The sequence below is a fragment of the Eucyclogobius newberryi genome, unplaced genomic scaffold (genome assembly GCF_026437365.1).
Source record: "Eucyclogobius newberryi isolate DKJ021-1_F unplaced genomic scaffold, fEucNew1.0.hap1 SCAF_14, whole genome shotgun sequence".
Lineage (NCBI taxonomy): Eukaryota > Metazoa > Chordata > Actinopteri > Gobiiformes > Gobiidae > Eucyclogobius > Eucyclogobius newberryi.
Window position 1 is genome coordinate 26398441 of NW_027315768.1, and position 16046 is coordinate 26414486.

At 43.7% G+C, this 16046-nt stretch overlaps 2 protein-coding genes across 2 annotated transcripts; one reads left to right on the top strand and one right to left on the bottom strand.

Moving 5' to 3' along the window:
* Positions 1-545: 545 nt before the first annotated feature.
* On the top strand, positions 546-1889 carry LOC140359205 (uncharacterized). Its single transcript, XM_072444070.1, has one exon. It carries the CDS (start codon positions 623-625, stop codon positions 1700-1702), a length of 1080 nt encoding a protein of 359 aa, XP_072300171.1. The 5' UTR covers positions 546-622; the 3' UTR covers positions 1703-1889.
* Positions 1890-3264: 1375 nt separating this feature from the next.
* On the bottom strand, positions 3265-15574 carry pnkd (PNKD metallo-beta-lactamase domain containing). Its single transcript, XM_072445170.1, has 9 exons — positions 15415-15574; positions 14216-14331; positions 14017-14129; positions 13489-13547; positions 13098-13190; positions 7949-8112; positions 7247-7333; positions 7049-7164; positions 3265-3630 (listed from the first exon to the last, which is right to left on the bottom strand). The coding sequence occupies exons 1-9, from the start codon at positions 15570-15572 to the stop codon at positions 3457-3459; spliced, it is 1080 nt and encodes a 359-aa protein (XP_072301271.1). The 5' UTR covers positions 15573-15574; the 3' UTR covers positions 3265-3456.
* Between the last annotated feature and the right edge of the window lie 472 nt (positions 15575-16046).

Consider the following 16046-nt stretch of genomic DNA (forward strand, 5'->3'; position numbering starts at 1 on the left):
GTCATTTTAAATACGTATTTATATATATATATATATATATTTATTTATTGATTTATTTTGGTCGGGACAGTGCATGTTAATGAACATGCCTGAAATACATGATGTAAACACAGAACCGAGCTGCTTTTTATGTCCGAGAGCTTTCGTCTCTAAGCCATACAACTACATAACAGTAGGTGGCGGTAATGTAACACCTGGATACCAACCGCCATAAAAAACAGAAGAAGAAGAACATTCCCGTGACGGACACAACATGGATAAAGATAACAGGCAAACATAGGAACCAAAACATGGTGAATATTAATTTTCATTAATCATAAACATGTCTTGATAGTTAATGGTAAAGTTCCCTGCATTAATACGGCCATACATTTATCATTATATGTCCATTTAAGCTCTTTTCAATGTATTTTCCTACAGTCACAAGATGGCCGCCGTTATCGCCACAACAACAGAATCCAAGTCCTTCTAGCTTTAGTGCATCTGTTCGCTCCGTAACGTGGACAACTACAGTCGCGGTGTTGTTGGCTTGCCGTAGTTAGCGCCGTGCTAATCCCCAGACCCGGTAACGCAAACCGAGGTAAGAAGAGTGAGCCAAAGCTGAAAGCACGTGCTAAAAAAGATGTCTAAAGGCCAAACGCTGCGAGCTTTGGTGAACAAGCGACTGACTGCGGCTGCCGAGGAGATCTTTGCGCTGGTTGAGCGGACAATAGCGGAGTACGAGGAGGAACTGTGTCGCTCCAAAGAGGAAAACCAGAGGAAACAGAACCTCCTGGACTGTGTTCTGAGCCCACAGGTGCGGGTTCAAAGGTTAGACGGCGAGACCCGCGCTAAACCCGGTCTCAAACGGGAACTCGCGGATGGGCCACGGGTCAAAGCAGAACCGGAGGAACGGAGGGTCATAATAAAGGAGCCGGAAGTGGCAGAATGCAGCGTTCCTGTGATGAAGAGTGAAGAGCAGGCATACTTCCTGCAGCAAACGCACGGTGAGCATAAAGAACACACGCGTGGAGAGGACAACAGAGGAGGAGACATCAGCCTGGACCCTGCAACTGAGGAACAAACTGATCACGATGATGACTGGGCCACTCCAACTCTTCATCAGGAAGACCACTACCACCAAGTACAGAGCATATGGACAAGTACAGCTGCTGCACACAACTCTGGTCAATTCACCAATAACCAGGCTCCACCAGGCACTGTCGTCACGGCTACAGATGCAAACATGTGGGGAAGTGGTGTGAGCGGAGGCCAAAGGGCATTGTATGAATGCTCTGTCTGTCCAAAGAGATGTTCGACCGAGAGTGCCTTGTTAAAACACGTACAGCTTCACACGGGAGAGAACCCCAACACCTGTGTCGTCTGCAAGAAGACGTTTAACCAGGCCAATCATCTCAAAACACACATGAGGATTCACACAGGGGAGAAACCTTACAGCTGTTCGATCTGCCACAAGGCGTTTGGCCAAAAGGGCACTCTGGATGTCCACTGGAGGACACACACGGGTGAAAGACCGTTCAGCTGTTTTTTCTGCCACAAAGGGTTTATAGACGGCTCCTCGCGCAAAAGGCACATGCGGATTCACACCGGAGAGCGACCGTACGCCTGCTCACACTGCGGGAGAGGGTTCAATTCCACCACTAACCTCAAAAGTCACATCAGATCTCAACATTATATAGAAACCGCGCGGCTGTTCAAGTGATGCAAACTCCAGATGTTGAAATGACCGTGGAGTTGTGATCCGGTGTTAGACGTTTGTCTTGTCCCGTTCTTAATTCATGTTTTGGAGCAAGAAAGAGAAAATTGACAAATGAATAGTTTGTAATTTTATGTTGAATTAGTCGTTAAATAAATTTAGAAACTTGGGTAGTTTTGTGTCTTGTTGAAACAGGATGCTGCCTTGTATGACATAGTTGTGTCTTTTTGTATTTTTACACTTTGAGGAATAAAAGCTTGAAAATACTGTGTGTAAATGTACAGAATTCAGTGTCAGTCTTGATTCTTGTCTATCCTCGTCAAACTGAGATACCTTTAAGAATAGAAAGTAAATTAATTAACGAGTTTTAGCTCTAACTCACATTATTCTGAACATCTAATCTCCCTCTGTACGTTTGGAACTAAAGTTTCACAAAACATTGCTGATAAAATATAGTAGATCTATCCTTTGTTGTTGCACTGAACACGCACAGTATAAAACCTTTTTTTCAATAGTGTTTAACATAAGATTGGACACAGCATTTGATATACAATTTATTCAATTTCCCCACATTTGTAATTACAGTTTTCACATGGATAAAGCAGGGTAATGTTTGGGGTAAAGAAGACGTGCAAACGACATTGTGAACAGCGTCTCGTCTCGAGACGAGTTCACGTTCAAATTGACTCATTAAAACGTAACCTGAAGTGAGACCCGTTTCCCACGTGGAGGCGACCGAAACTCAAACACATGTAAATGAGATGCAAATCGACAGCTGTATTTTAGTCATCACCGGGGGGGACAAGGGCGCTTTGTTACAAAACGGGGGGGCAAATCTACCCTTATAGAATTCCCAAAATGTTAAAAGGCTTTTCCCCATTTGCATTTTGGTTCACACTGCACAAACAAAGCGTAACGGTGCTTAGTTACGCCATATTTTAGTACCTAAATGGTCTCGCTCATTCACAGTCGCAGTTAAAACATCTTTTCAAGTACAAAACGATGCGTGTCCGTGGCGGTCAGCGTCAATATTCCCTCATGTACCTCGAAAAGTGAATTCACATTGAACTTGGTATGTCTAAAAGTGTCTCCGTTTTGATCAAAGATAATGATCATAGCTTCGTTTAGAGTTGCAATTTCCCCTTCGATCATTCTCAAGACGGATATTCAGTCGTTTTCACGTGCGGCAAAAATTATAAACAATTTCAATACCAAAACGGCGAAAAGATAAATTAAATACTCAAAACGAAGAGTCTTGTGTGCAAAAATGTGCTCCGATTATGAAAGGGATTGTCTCAAAAGTTATTGCTCATATATGCTCACTCTGATAACGTGCATTTCTTTAGAGTTCAAGTGTTAAAGCAAAAACGTAAATTAATAGTTGTACCGATTGTACTCGAATAAAAAAGGAAAAATCGTAAAAAACACCTTTGCTAAAGACTTAAACTGATTTCTACCGTAGCAACATTGGATCAAAGGGTAAAAGGTAATAAATAATAAAAAGCTAATAACCACGGCGACGTATTGATAAGTAACATAATAATACGTTTTTGGTCACTAAACTACAGGAGCATGAAATAAAAAGCTGATGTGAAGAAAACAACAAACATCAAGAGCTCCCTCTAGTGGTCGGCTGCAGTATGGAAAAACAAAGCCACCAGGTAAACATAGATGTGCAGTTTTGTGTGCGTTGGCACTTTTCGTTATACCCACGTCCAGTTAATTCACGGTTGAGCCGACGCCCAGTCTTAACGGGTGGATTATCTTCTGTTGAACATGTCTTTTCTTTTGCGAAGCGCCTCCAAGACTCTGGCTCGGAACTGGGTCCAGTCCTCGTCCTGCTGCTGCTGTAGACCCAGGGCCCGGTGCAGGTCGGCCGAGTCGGTCCTGAGGAAAGGGTTGTACGCTTTCTCTTCTCCGATCGTGGAAGGGCTCTGGGGAAAAAATGAGATGTTCTAATAAAATGTTTCAATTTCACTGTATTTAGTAACAAAAACAATCTGTTCAGGATGATGGAGATGTTTGTGTGCACTCGTTTGTCCCTTTGACCCGAAATTTAAAAAGAAATGTTAACTTAAGCAATCTAAATTCTTTCATTGTGTGAAAATAATAATACAACTTTTTGAGACTTTGGTTCGTTGGCCATTGTATTGAGTAGAAGACAAGACACGACACGGAGATCCACGAGAACGAGACAAGATTTTGACATGAAAATAAAAACTGTACCGTTCAGTTCATAATTTTTGATTTATTGTATATTTTTGCAGTAATTGTAGCACTGCTTTTTGGAAGAACGGTTATGATGTGTCACTCACCAGGATGAACCCAATGTAAACACAGGGGAAAAACCTGTGTTTACATTAGGTCATCTTCCTAATGATCATCTTCCATGTTTATACAATCCTGTGGAAATATGGCTCTGTGAGGAAAATAAAACATATTCCACCAGTCTACAACAGAACATGTGACACCATCAGACACAAACATGTTACCTGATGATGAACATGTGGCCACATCATGAAATACAATGTCGAGACCTAAATTCTAGTGAATTGTGTCATTTATTTAGTTTTGTGAAATAAGAAAATACTTCAAAATATCAAAATAGACATTTTAAAGAGCATGCAATGCGATGAATTGTGATTCATCATGTATATCAAAAGTGTGATAAAGTAAGTGAGCGCTAATTCTAATATGACTGTTGCATTTATAGCACAGCAACGTTTAGACTTAATAGTAATAGCCTAAAGAAATAGGCTACTGTTAAATAAAGTTTGCATTCTTTTTTATTTTCATTAGGTATATTATTCTCTGGTGTGAACAGTTATTCTTTTTAAATCCTCTTTCCATGAAGCGACTCTGCCTCAGCCAGTGTCATACATTACACGGGTTAAAAAAAGAACAGGCCGGCCACACATGGCGCAGACTGTCGACGGCGATAAGCCTCAACACAAAAGGCTCCAAACATCATGAATCCTTTCAGCGCTGCATGCCAAACAGGCCCAGTCCAAGGGTGTGTGTCCTGTGTGTGGAGTGTGTGTCCTGTGTGTGCAGTGTGTGTCCTGTGTGTGCAGTGTGTGTCCTGTGTGTGCAGTGCGTGTCCTGTGTGTGCAGTGTGTGTGCAGTGTGTGTCCTGTGTGTGTGCAGTGTGTCCTGTGTGTGTCCTGTGTGTGCAGTGTGTGTCCTGTGTGTGCAGTGTGTGTCCTGTGTGTGCAGTGTGTGTCCTGTGTGTGCAGTGTGTGTCCTGTGTGTGCAGTGTGTGTCCTGTGTCTCCTGTGTGCAGTGTGTGTCCTGTGTGTGCAGTGTGTGTCCTGTGTGTGCAGTGTGTGTCCTGTGTGTGCAGTGTGTGTCCTGTGTGTGCAGTGCGTGTCCTGTGTGTGCAGTGTGTGTCCTGTGTGTGTGCAGTGTGTCCTGTGTGTGTCCTGTGTGTGCAGTGTGTGTCCTGTGTGTGCAGTGTGTGTCCTGTGTGTGCAGTGCGTGTCCTGTGTGTGCAGTGTGTGTGCAGTGTGTGTCCTGTGTGTGTCCTGTGTGTGCAGTGTGTGTCCTGTGTGTGCAGTGTGTGTCCTGTGTGTGCAGTGTGTGTCCTGTGTGTGCAGTGTGTGTCCTGTGTGTGCAGTGTGTGTCCTGTGTGTGCAGTGTGTGCAGTGTGTGTCCTGTGTGTGCAGTGTGTGTCCTGTGTGTGCAGTGTGTGTCCTGTGTGAGCAGTGTGTGTCCTGTGTGTGCAGTGTGTGTCCTGTGTGTGCAGTGTGTGTCCTGTGTGTGTCCTGTATGTGCAGTGTGTGTCCTGTGTGTGTCCTGTGTGGGCAGTGTGTGTCCTGTGTGTGTCCTGTGTGTGCAGTGTGTGTGCAGTGTGTGTGCAGTGTGTGTCCTGTGTGTGTGTCCTGTGTGTGTGTCCTGTGTGTGTGTCCTGTGTGTGTGTCCTGTGTGTGTGTCCTGTGTGTGTCCTGTGTGTGTCCTGTGTGTGTGTCCTGTGTGTGTGTCCTGTGTGTCCTGTGTGTGCAGTGTGTGTCCTGTGTGTGTCCTGTGTGTGTCCTGTGTGCAGTGTGTGTCCTGTGTGTGCAGTGTGTGTCCTGTGTGTGCAGTGTGTGTCCTGTGTGTGCAGTGTGTGTCCTGTGTGTGCAGTGTGTGTCCTGTGTGTGTCCTGTATGTGCAGTGTGTGTGCAGTGTGTGTCCTGTATGTGCAGTGTGTGTGCAGTGTGTGTCCTGTGTGTGCAGTGTGTGTCCTGTGTGTGTGTCCTGTGTGTGTCCTGTGTGTGTGTCCTGTGTGTGTGTCCTGTGTGTGTCCTGTGTGTCCTGTGTGTGCAGTGTGTGTCCTGTGTGTGCAGTGTGTGTCCTGTGTGTGCAGTGTGTGTCCTGTGTGTGCAGTGTGTGTCCTGTGTGTGCAGTGTGTGTCCTGTGTGTGCAGTGTGTGTGCAGTGTGTGTCCTGTGTGTGTCCTGTGTGTGTCCTGTGTGTGTCCTGTGTGTGCAGTGTGTGTCCTGTGTGTGCAGTGTGTGTCCTGTGTGTGCAGTGTGTGTGCAGTGTGTGTCCTGTGTGTGCAGTGTGTGTCCTGTGTGTGCAGTGTGTGTCCTGTGTGTGCAGTGTGTGTCCTGTGTGTGCAGTGTGTGTCCTGTGTGTGTCCTGTATGTGCAGTGTGTGTCCTGTGTGTGCAGTGTGTGTCCTGTGTGTGCAGTGTGTGTCCTGTGTGTGCAGTGTGTGTCCTGTGTGTGTGTCCTGTGTGTGTCCTGTGTGTGTGTCCTGTGTGTGCAGTGTGTGTCCTGTGTGTGCAGTGTGTGTCCTGTGTGTGCAGTGTGTGTCCTGTGTGTGCAGTGTGTGTCCTGTGTGTGCAGTGTGTGTCCTGTGTGTGCAGTGTGTGTCCTGTGTCTCCTGTGTGCAGTGTGTGTCCTGTGTGTCCTGTGTGTGTCCTGTGTGCAGTGTGTGTCCTGTGTGTGCAGTGTGTGTCCTGTGTGTGCAGTGTGTGTCCTGTGTGTGCAGTGTGTGTCCTGTGTGTGCAGTGTGTGTCCTGTGTGTGTCCTGTATGTGCAGTGTGTGTGCAGTGTGTGCAGTGTGTGTCCTGTGTGTGTCCTGTGTGTGTGTCCTGTGTGTGTGTCCTGTGTGTGTGTCCTGTGTGTGTGTCCTGTGTGTGTGTCCTGTGTGTGTGTCCTGTGTGTCCTGTGTGCAGTGTGTGTCCTGTGTGCAGTGTGTGTCCTGTGTGTGCAGTGTGTGTCCTGTGTGCAGTGTGTGTCCTGTGTGCAGTGTGTGTCCTGTGTGTGCAGTGTGTGTCCTGTGTGCAGTGTGTGTCCTGTGTGTGCAGTGTGTGTCCTGTGTGCAGTGTGTGTCCTGTGTGTGCAGTGTGTGTGTCGTGTGCTCTCACCGTGCACAGCTTCTGTCCTCTCTGCTGCAGCACCCACTGATACTTGTTTTCCCTGACACTGTTCTGCGGCTCCATCTCGGCACCAAACAGCATGTTGTCCTCGGCGTACTCGTGGCCTGAGCGCGGCAAACAGAACAGAATGTATCAGACACAGAAGTCTTTTATTTTAGAGCAAACTGTCCAGAAAGTGTCACATACCAGGCCACAAGAGAGTGTCTTCACTTAAGGAGCCGACCGTGTCGAGCGATGAAAGCATCGTGGTGGCCGTGCCTTCAAACATTCGCCCTGAACGCACCAGGACGGAGAAAAAGAAAACATGGCGTCACTTTGAGAATCGCAGAGATGTTTCGTAATCCCACCATCTCACAAACATTTTCTATCGCCTGGTCCTTCTCTAATACAGTGTGGAGGGCAGAAAGATGTGTTCTATTCATTCTAATATGCTCTTCAGCCACAGCCGATCTGAAAATGATAATAAAAGTAATAATAATATTTCCACACTCTCATTCAGACACCAGCGCACATGGACCCAAAGTGGCCATGTTAAATGTATTGATACTCAGAAACTAATCAATCAAAACGACTCGAGTTTCGATACTGGAAAACAAATGATTAATATGACTAAATTGGATTTTTCTTGAATAGTTTTAGAAAGGTTTGTACCCCAAGATCACATGGAAATATTAAAGGAACTATGATCATTTTGTGTGGAAAACTACAGTCGAGAAAGAGCATTTTGTTCAATAACTGTGGTATCGAGTATCGAAATAGAGTTTAAAATGATGGTGTAAATGACAGATGAAAGTGTAAAACATGCATATTCACAGCAACATTGCATATTCTTGTGTATTTCGACCTAAAAGCTGCACCTCGCAGACTTTTTCCCCTCTCGTCACGTACCACATCCCGACAGAAACACCAGGTCCCCGGAGAAGAGGCTGCAGGGGGCTCCGACCGCTCTGCCATCGAGGAGGTAGATCATGTGACCAACGGTGTGGCCCGGAGTGAAGAGGGCCTTGAAGTGCAGCCGGCCCACGTCCACCGTGTCCTTATTCGAGAGAGGGCTGAAAGACAGTTAAAGGGGAAAACAAAACAGCTATTATCCACCTTTAGTTCTCAAACTTTGTACATCAAATACCACTTCAGAGTTAAACTAAATAGCAAATCACACAAAGGTCCTTGCACATTCCTTTACACGTTTTTGAATATTGCATCAGTGTTTTGCCTCGACTTGAGAAGGACATGTTGTGACCCTCAAAGATGACCTGATTGTCTAATAGATTCCAGACATTTTTATCATGTTGCCTCAAGCATCAAAAACTGTGCGTGTGTAAATTCAAATGAGAATTAAAGCCGCAAGCGGCATCCAACGGCCCTCGCGGGCCGCCAGCCTTCCGACTCTGCTCTCTGCATTTTACAGAGATGACGCTGACGCGCCCTCATTGTCAAAGAACTAAGACAGCGACACATTGGACATGTACAATGCTGTTCTTAACCAGTGCAAATGAACACAAATATCGGTCGAATGTGCGGCTCCAGCGCACAGAGACCGTGACACTTGGAATAAAAATATGGATAACTTTTGATGCCCCGCTTGTGTAGATTATTTTCCCCAAATATGAGCTTGATCGAGCTATTGCCCACAGAGGCGTTCATTAAAGTGTGAAGCGTAAATGTGAACATTTCAAGGATTTGGCGTAGATGATTTTCCCCAAATATGAGTTTGATCGGCCAATCGCCCTAGGAGGAGTTTGTTAAAGTGTGAAGCATAAAAATGTGGTGATTTGAGCGATTTTGCGATTTTCCCATAAGGATAACATGGGATGTTTCTGTCATCGCTACGACTACGCCGTAAAAATTAAGGCATTTGTCTGATTGGCTTTTTTGATCGGGACGCCAAAATAGAATTTTGGGTAAAGTTTAGAAAATTTTGGTAAAACTAATTTTTGACCTTCAATGTTAATTTAAAGGTCACACTATTTCAATTTTGTCATCATAAACTGGTCCAAACTAGAAAGTTGAACAACTGATTCAAATTTGGTCCTAATCGGATTTGTTTTGATCAAATGGGAGCAATTTTTAGATCTGCAATATTCCAAAATAAGTTGTCCAACTTTGCGGCTGCGCCGCACACAGACCGTAAAAGGTATCTAAAAAAATTTGATAACTTTAGATGCCCCACTTGTCCAGAGGACGTACGCCGATTTTGAAGTCGGTGGGCAAAACGCCCTAGGAGGAGTTCGTCAAAGTTTGACGTGAACAAAATGGCTAACACAGCGTGTTTTCATTTTCAAAGGAAGATGGCGGCCATAGGGTAAGTCTGGGGGCGTGGCCACAATAATATTTTTTTTTGTCCTCACGAGAGGAATGCGTGTCCCGAATTTCGTAGCTTTACGCCAAAGTTGACCTTGGGGCGTCTCCCATAGGCGCAATGTATTTTGACTTTTGTCGGTGGCGCTGTCGCGCCATTTTTTGAGGGAAAAAAAAATGGCCCAGAAAAAATTTAATTTTTCGCCGATTCTGAATTTTGGGCAAAGTTTGGTGAGTTTTTGAGCATGTTCAGGGGGTCAAATTAGAGCTCAAAAAGCAGAAGAACAAGAAAAATAATAATAATTAAAGCCGCAAGCGGCATCCAACGGCCCTCGTGGGCCGCCGGCCTTCCGACTCTGCTCTCTGCATTTTACAGAGATGGCGCTAACGTAATTGTCTAAGAACTAAGACAGCGACACATTGTACATGTACAAAGCTGTGCTTAACCAGTGCAAATGAACACAAATGTGGGTCGAATGTGCGGCTCCAGCGCACAGAGACCCTGACACTTGGAATAAAAATATGGATAACTTTTGATGCTCCGCTTGTGTAGATGATTTTCCCAAAATATGAGCTTGATCGAGCTATTGCCCACAGAGGAGTTCATTAATGTGTGAAGCATAAATGTGAACATTTCAAGGATTTGGCGTTTTTCCCATTTGTGACATATATTTGCGGCTCTACCGCACAGAGATCCTAGTACTTAAAATCAAAATATGGATAACTTTTGATGCCCCGCTTGTGTAGATGATTCTCCCCAAATATGAACTTGATCGGGTATTCGCCCTAGGAGGAGTTTGTTAAAGTGTGAAGCGTAAAAATGTGGTCATTTTAGAGATTTTGCGGTTTCCCCATAGGGATGACATGGGATGTTTCTGTCATCGCTACGGCTACGCTTTACCAAATATGACTTTGGCTCCCATACTTTTATTTTGGGGATGGCAAAAGAGAATTGTGTGCAAAATATCATGTCATTTGGAAAAACTCTTGTTTATAGGCCACTCTGAAGGCCAAATAGTCCAAATTCTGCGAAAAGTTTGCGGCTCAGCTGCACACAGACCGTAAATGTTATCCATAAAATTTGAATAACTTTAGATGCCCCACTTGTATAGAGGACGTACACCGATTTTGAGATTGGTGGGCCAAACGCACTAGGAGGAGTTTGTTAAAGTGTGAAGCGTAAATGTGAACATTTCAAGGATTTGGCGTTTTTCCCATTTGTGACAGTATATTTGCAGCTCCACGGCACAGAGACCGTACCACTTAAAATCAAAATATGGATAACTTTTGATAGCCCGTTTGTGTAGATGATTTTCCCCAAATATGAGTTTGATCGGACAATCACCCTAGGAGGAGTTTGTCAAAGTGTGAAGCGTAAAAATGTGGTGATTTGAGCGATTTTGCGATTTTCCCATAAGGATAACATGGGATGTTTCTGTCATCGCTACGGTTACGCCGTACAAAATATGACTTTTGCTGTCATAATTTTATGATCAGGATGGCAATTTAGAATTTAGTGCAAAATGTCATGTTATTTGGAAAAACTTTATTGTTTATAGGCCACTCTGAAGGCCAAATAGTCCAAATTCTGGGTAACGTTTGTGGCTCCGTCGCACAGAAACCGTAAAAGTTATCCTTAAAATTTTGATAACTTTAGATGCCCCACATGTCTAGAGGACGTACATCGATTTAGAAGTCGGTGGGCAAAACGCACTAGGAGGAGTTTGTTAAAGTGTAAAACATAAAAATGTGGTAATTTGAGAGATTTTGCTGTTTACCCATTTGTGACATATATTTGCGGGTCAGCCACACAGAGACCGTAGCACTTAGAATCAAAATATGGATAACTTTTGATGCCCCGCTTGTGTAGATGATTTTCCCCAAATATGAGTTTGATCAGACAATCGCCCTAGGAGGAGTTCGTTAAAGTGTGAAGCGTAAAAATGTGGTGATTTGAGCGATTTTGCGATTTTCCCATAAGGATAACATGGGATGTTTCTGTCATCGCTACGGTTACGCCGTACAAAATATGACTTTGGCTCTCATACTTGTATGATCAGGATGGCAAATTAGAATTTAGTGCAAAATGTCATGTCATTTGGAAAAACTCTATTGTTTATAGGCCACTCTGAAGGCCAAATAGTCCAAATTCTGGGTAACGTTTGTGGCTCCGTCGCACAGAGACCGTAAAAGTTATCCTTAAAATTTGGATAACTTTAGATGCACCACTTGTCTAGAGGACGTACACCGATTTTGAGGTTGGTGGGCAAAACGCACTAGGAGGACTTCGTTAAAGTGTAAAACATAAAAATGTGGTAATTTGAGAGATTTTGTGGTTTTCCCATAGGGATAACATGGGAGGTTTCTGTCATCGCTACGACTACGCCGTAAAAATTTAGGCATTTTTGTGATTGGCTTTTGTGATCGGGATGGCAAAATAGAATTTTGGGTAAAGTTTAGACAATTTTGGTAAAACTAATTTTTGACCTTCAATGTTAATTTAAAGGTCACTCTGTAGGGGGCGCTATCGCGCCCATTTCAATTTTATCAGCCTAAACTGGTCCAAACTAGAAAGTTTAACAACTGATTCAAATTTGGTCCTGATCGGACTCGTTTTGATCAAATGGGAGCAATTTTTAGATCTGCAATATTCCAAAATAAGTTGTCCAACTTTGCGGCTGCGCCGCACACAGACCGTAAAAGGTATCTCAAAAAATTGGATAACTTTAGATGCCCCACTTGTCCAGAGGACGTACGCCGATTTTGAAGTCGGTGGGCAAAACGCCCTAGGAGGAGTTCGTCAAAGTTTGACGTGAACAAAATGGCTAACACAGCAGCGTGTTTTCATTTTCAAAGGAGGATGGCGGCCATAGGGTAAGTCTGGGGGCGTGGCCACAATAATATTTTTTTTTTGTCCTCACGAGAGGAATGCGTGACCAAACATGCGGGCTGTGCCCGCATGTTTGGTCAGACAGTTGCAACGCTGCCTTCGGCAGCGTTGCGGGAGCAATAGGCCCTCCGCCCTGCTGGGGCTCGGGCCTAATAATAATAATAATATTTTTAGCAAAAACAATATAGCCGTTTCCACTATAACAACAAATTATACATCGTTTGAAAGCTCTAAGCCTTCCCCATGCCGCCATGGGGTGGAATCATCATTACGAGCGCTTACGCGCTCGTCACTCCCCATTCCGTCGGGATGCCCCGCCCACTCCCCATAGACTTCCATTGATTTGAGCAGATACAAGCATGGCCCATGCCTGCGGCATGGATTCTCGCGTACGGGACAATGCCAGGAGGGTTTTTGGAGGAATGCAGCGCTTCGCGCTGCTGTTGTCAACAATGAGTGAATGGGCTACGCCCATTCACTCATTGTTGACTATTTCTGTCATAGCAGGAGTAAGTATGCATGATCCATGCTTTCGGCATGGGCTAGTTCACTGTACTTGCCAGGGGCGACGGGTGCGCCCGCATGTTTGGTCAGACAGTTCAATAGGCCCTCCGCCCTGCTGGGGCTCGGGCCTAATAATCAAAAGCTGTTTTGACAGTGTGAACTTGAATTTGACTTAATCCAATCCAGAATTAAATGAGGCGACGCTTGGTTCATGGCACGCTCGTCGGCCACAGCTTGTCCGCAGCGCCTGGTATGTTCATTTTGATAACGTGGTGTGAAGTCTTGTGCTGACAGAGGAGCCGCAGCCGTGAGTGTGGAATATTAACAGTGTTAGAGGAGACGTACTGTGTGAGACCAGGGACGTTATCAACTGCACTGCCGTACACACGGCACAAGCTGTAGAGCCGCTTCAGCCCCTTGTTTCCTCCACTATGGTCCCTGCAACACACATGACCATTAGATAGACCTATCACACCAGAGAGCACAAACAACAAAAGGGTTAGATGTAAATAATGATCTCGTCCCATGAAATGCATTTGTCACACAAGCATTGGTTTCCCTTGTGACTATACTAGTGTGAATGGACCCAGATTCTTGGCAAGTGTTATAACATATTGTGAATTGAATGCAAAAGCAGCAGCAGCCTTAATTGCTACAGTTGGAAAGAGGACACACTTACTATGTTATCTATTTAGGGCAAAGCACTTGTGTTGCTGTGCTGTGTGTAAAGACTTACCAGTGCTTGTGTGTGCAGAGAATCGCTTCAAGCAGCACTCCTTCCTCCTCAAGAGCTGCCTGGAAAGTGACATGAGAACAGACATTTCACTCCTTCAGTGTTTTGTGTTGAGAAACCCACAACCAAAATTCAACAAAAAGCTACTTGTGAGCTTACATAATCAAATCACTGCAAGCTTGGGAAAAAAAACATCCTAGCATTATAGCAGAAGTACTACAGAAGCTTTAATACCCATGCAAAAATATTAACAATTTAAAGTCAATCGATATAGGACACCTTTTACCCACAAAACAACAAAGAAACTAAATGTACAACATGTAATCGACTGTTGATAAATATATGCTATGGAGTCAAACCTCTTCTACAGCCGAGATGTTAACATACACCAAAGAAAGTAAGGAAAACACGTCATTAATCGTGCGATAAGTCAACACAGTAAGTATCGCGACAGGCCTGGTTCTATTGTAATACATTTCATAACATCAGCTTTTTCTCTGCGACACCGACCGGACTTCTCCCGTATCCCACCTGGACTGACTGAGGGTCAGCAGGATCCACAACCACGGCAAGACTTGAAGCCGTGTCGATGATGAGGTAGCTGTAGTTGTCGGACAGCACCGGGATGGGTATTATTTTGATACCTGCAGAAAGAGCGCAGTGTCATTACTAATATCACATCGCGTGCTCCGGATGGTGACGTATTCTTTGGCTGTTGCGTATTAGATACCGTTGAACTCCATGGGCTGAGTGGAGGAATGTCCGGACGGGTAGTTCTCCCGGGCTCTCCTCATCTGCCTCTTGTAGAACATGTAGCCCAGTCTGGTCTTTGTATAGAGCGTGTACCTGAACGGAAACGGACAATACTTTTACAGTTACTATGTTTATTGTAGAAAAAGATTCAGTTGTAGAAAAAGCTTCAGTGGTAGAAAAAGCTTCAGTTGTAGTCATCTGGACTCGGTATAGAAAAATAGACGTTTCGACTCTCATCCAAGAGTCATTGTCAATAAGCGAATTTAGGCCGGGAACTCAGATATTTATACTATTCTATGGTAAGTCCATGAGGGATTACACCGAATTACTATGTTTACTTAGCAGGGACAGAAATAAAATAAACACATGTAAGATAGTGGATTTGGGAAATTTTAGCTCATGGATGATAACTACAATAGCACCATATGATTTTGAGTTGTTATTAATCATAATACTTCCTTATTGAGAGACTGGGAAGTAATAGCTGCCAAAATATTCCAACCACAAAAACCTAAACGAAACAATTACCATTTTTTCTTTGTAAATGTCACTTTTTATACAATGAAAAAGTGGGACATTATATAAATCAGCAGGACGAGGGACAGCGGCCTAAATTCCACAACAGTTACCTAGCAACAATATTGTAAACAAGGGCTAAATCCATATAAATTACACAATTTGAATGATCGGAATAATAGTACTACCCTATAACACTAAAAAAATGTTAATTGAGTGTAAATTGTCTCTGCGTTTCTGATGGAATGTCGCTTATCAATGACGTAGACAGAGGATCCCTGTTTTAGAACCAACTCAGCTCCTGTAATTCTCAACTTTTCTTCTTCTTTTTGACAAATTGTAACTTGACTGATGTAAAACTATAATAAACACCAACCACAGGAATAACCCCACCAAAGCAAAGTAATAATCAGAAAAACACGAGAATCTGTCATATGCACTTTAAATCATGGCACTTGTCGTCTACACGTCTTACAGAATAACCTGTTTATGTTATTATATAGAAGACAGTGATTGTGCAGGTAAAACACACGCAAACTAAGGTCATAATCACACGTTGCAGCCTAATCTGAGCCGCCAACCCACGCAATTCACTAAATCTGTGTTTGTGTCGCTAAACGTGGTGGCAATAAACCCACATTCTGTTCCAAACCTACTCACGCTATTCGGAAGAGCGGCTTCTCTGTGCGAGCCATGATGTTGTGCAGGTGTTTCCTCCCGGTCACTTGAAGCTTACGGCGAAAACGAAGGCATAAACACAAGAGAAAAAAGAGGGATGCGGAGGCTGCGAATGTTGTCAACCATTCAGGAAGCGCCATGGCCAGACGCCTGCGTGATGACGTAGGCGGAAACGTGCAGCGGAAACTGTGGCCACGCGCTATAAACTATAAACTATATAAACATGTCAAAAAGAGCAATTACGTCAAATTGAGTTGTGTACAATTAATTAAGGTCTTGGATCTTAGAAATGTATTGGGATTTTATTTCATACAATTTTAGTTTAAAAGTTCAATAAATAAACAGTTATTCAAAATATGTTTAACAATGGGGCACGACTATCCATATATTTACTTTATTTAAAAATAAAATAAAAAAGGTTGTTGCAGTTTCCAGCTTACCTTATGTTACTGGATATTTATTGTTATGACAGGAAATATGGCCTTTACAAAACATTACACACATAAAATGCAGTCAAATTCTTAAAAATAACCTAATGTGTCACTTTTACAGTTGACCTACATTTGTATTTGGTATTAATATATGAAAATGAAATGATGAGGTGTATCCCCAAC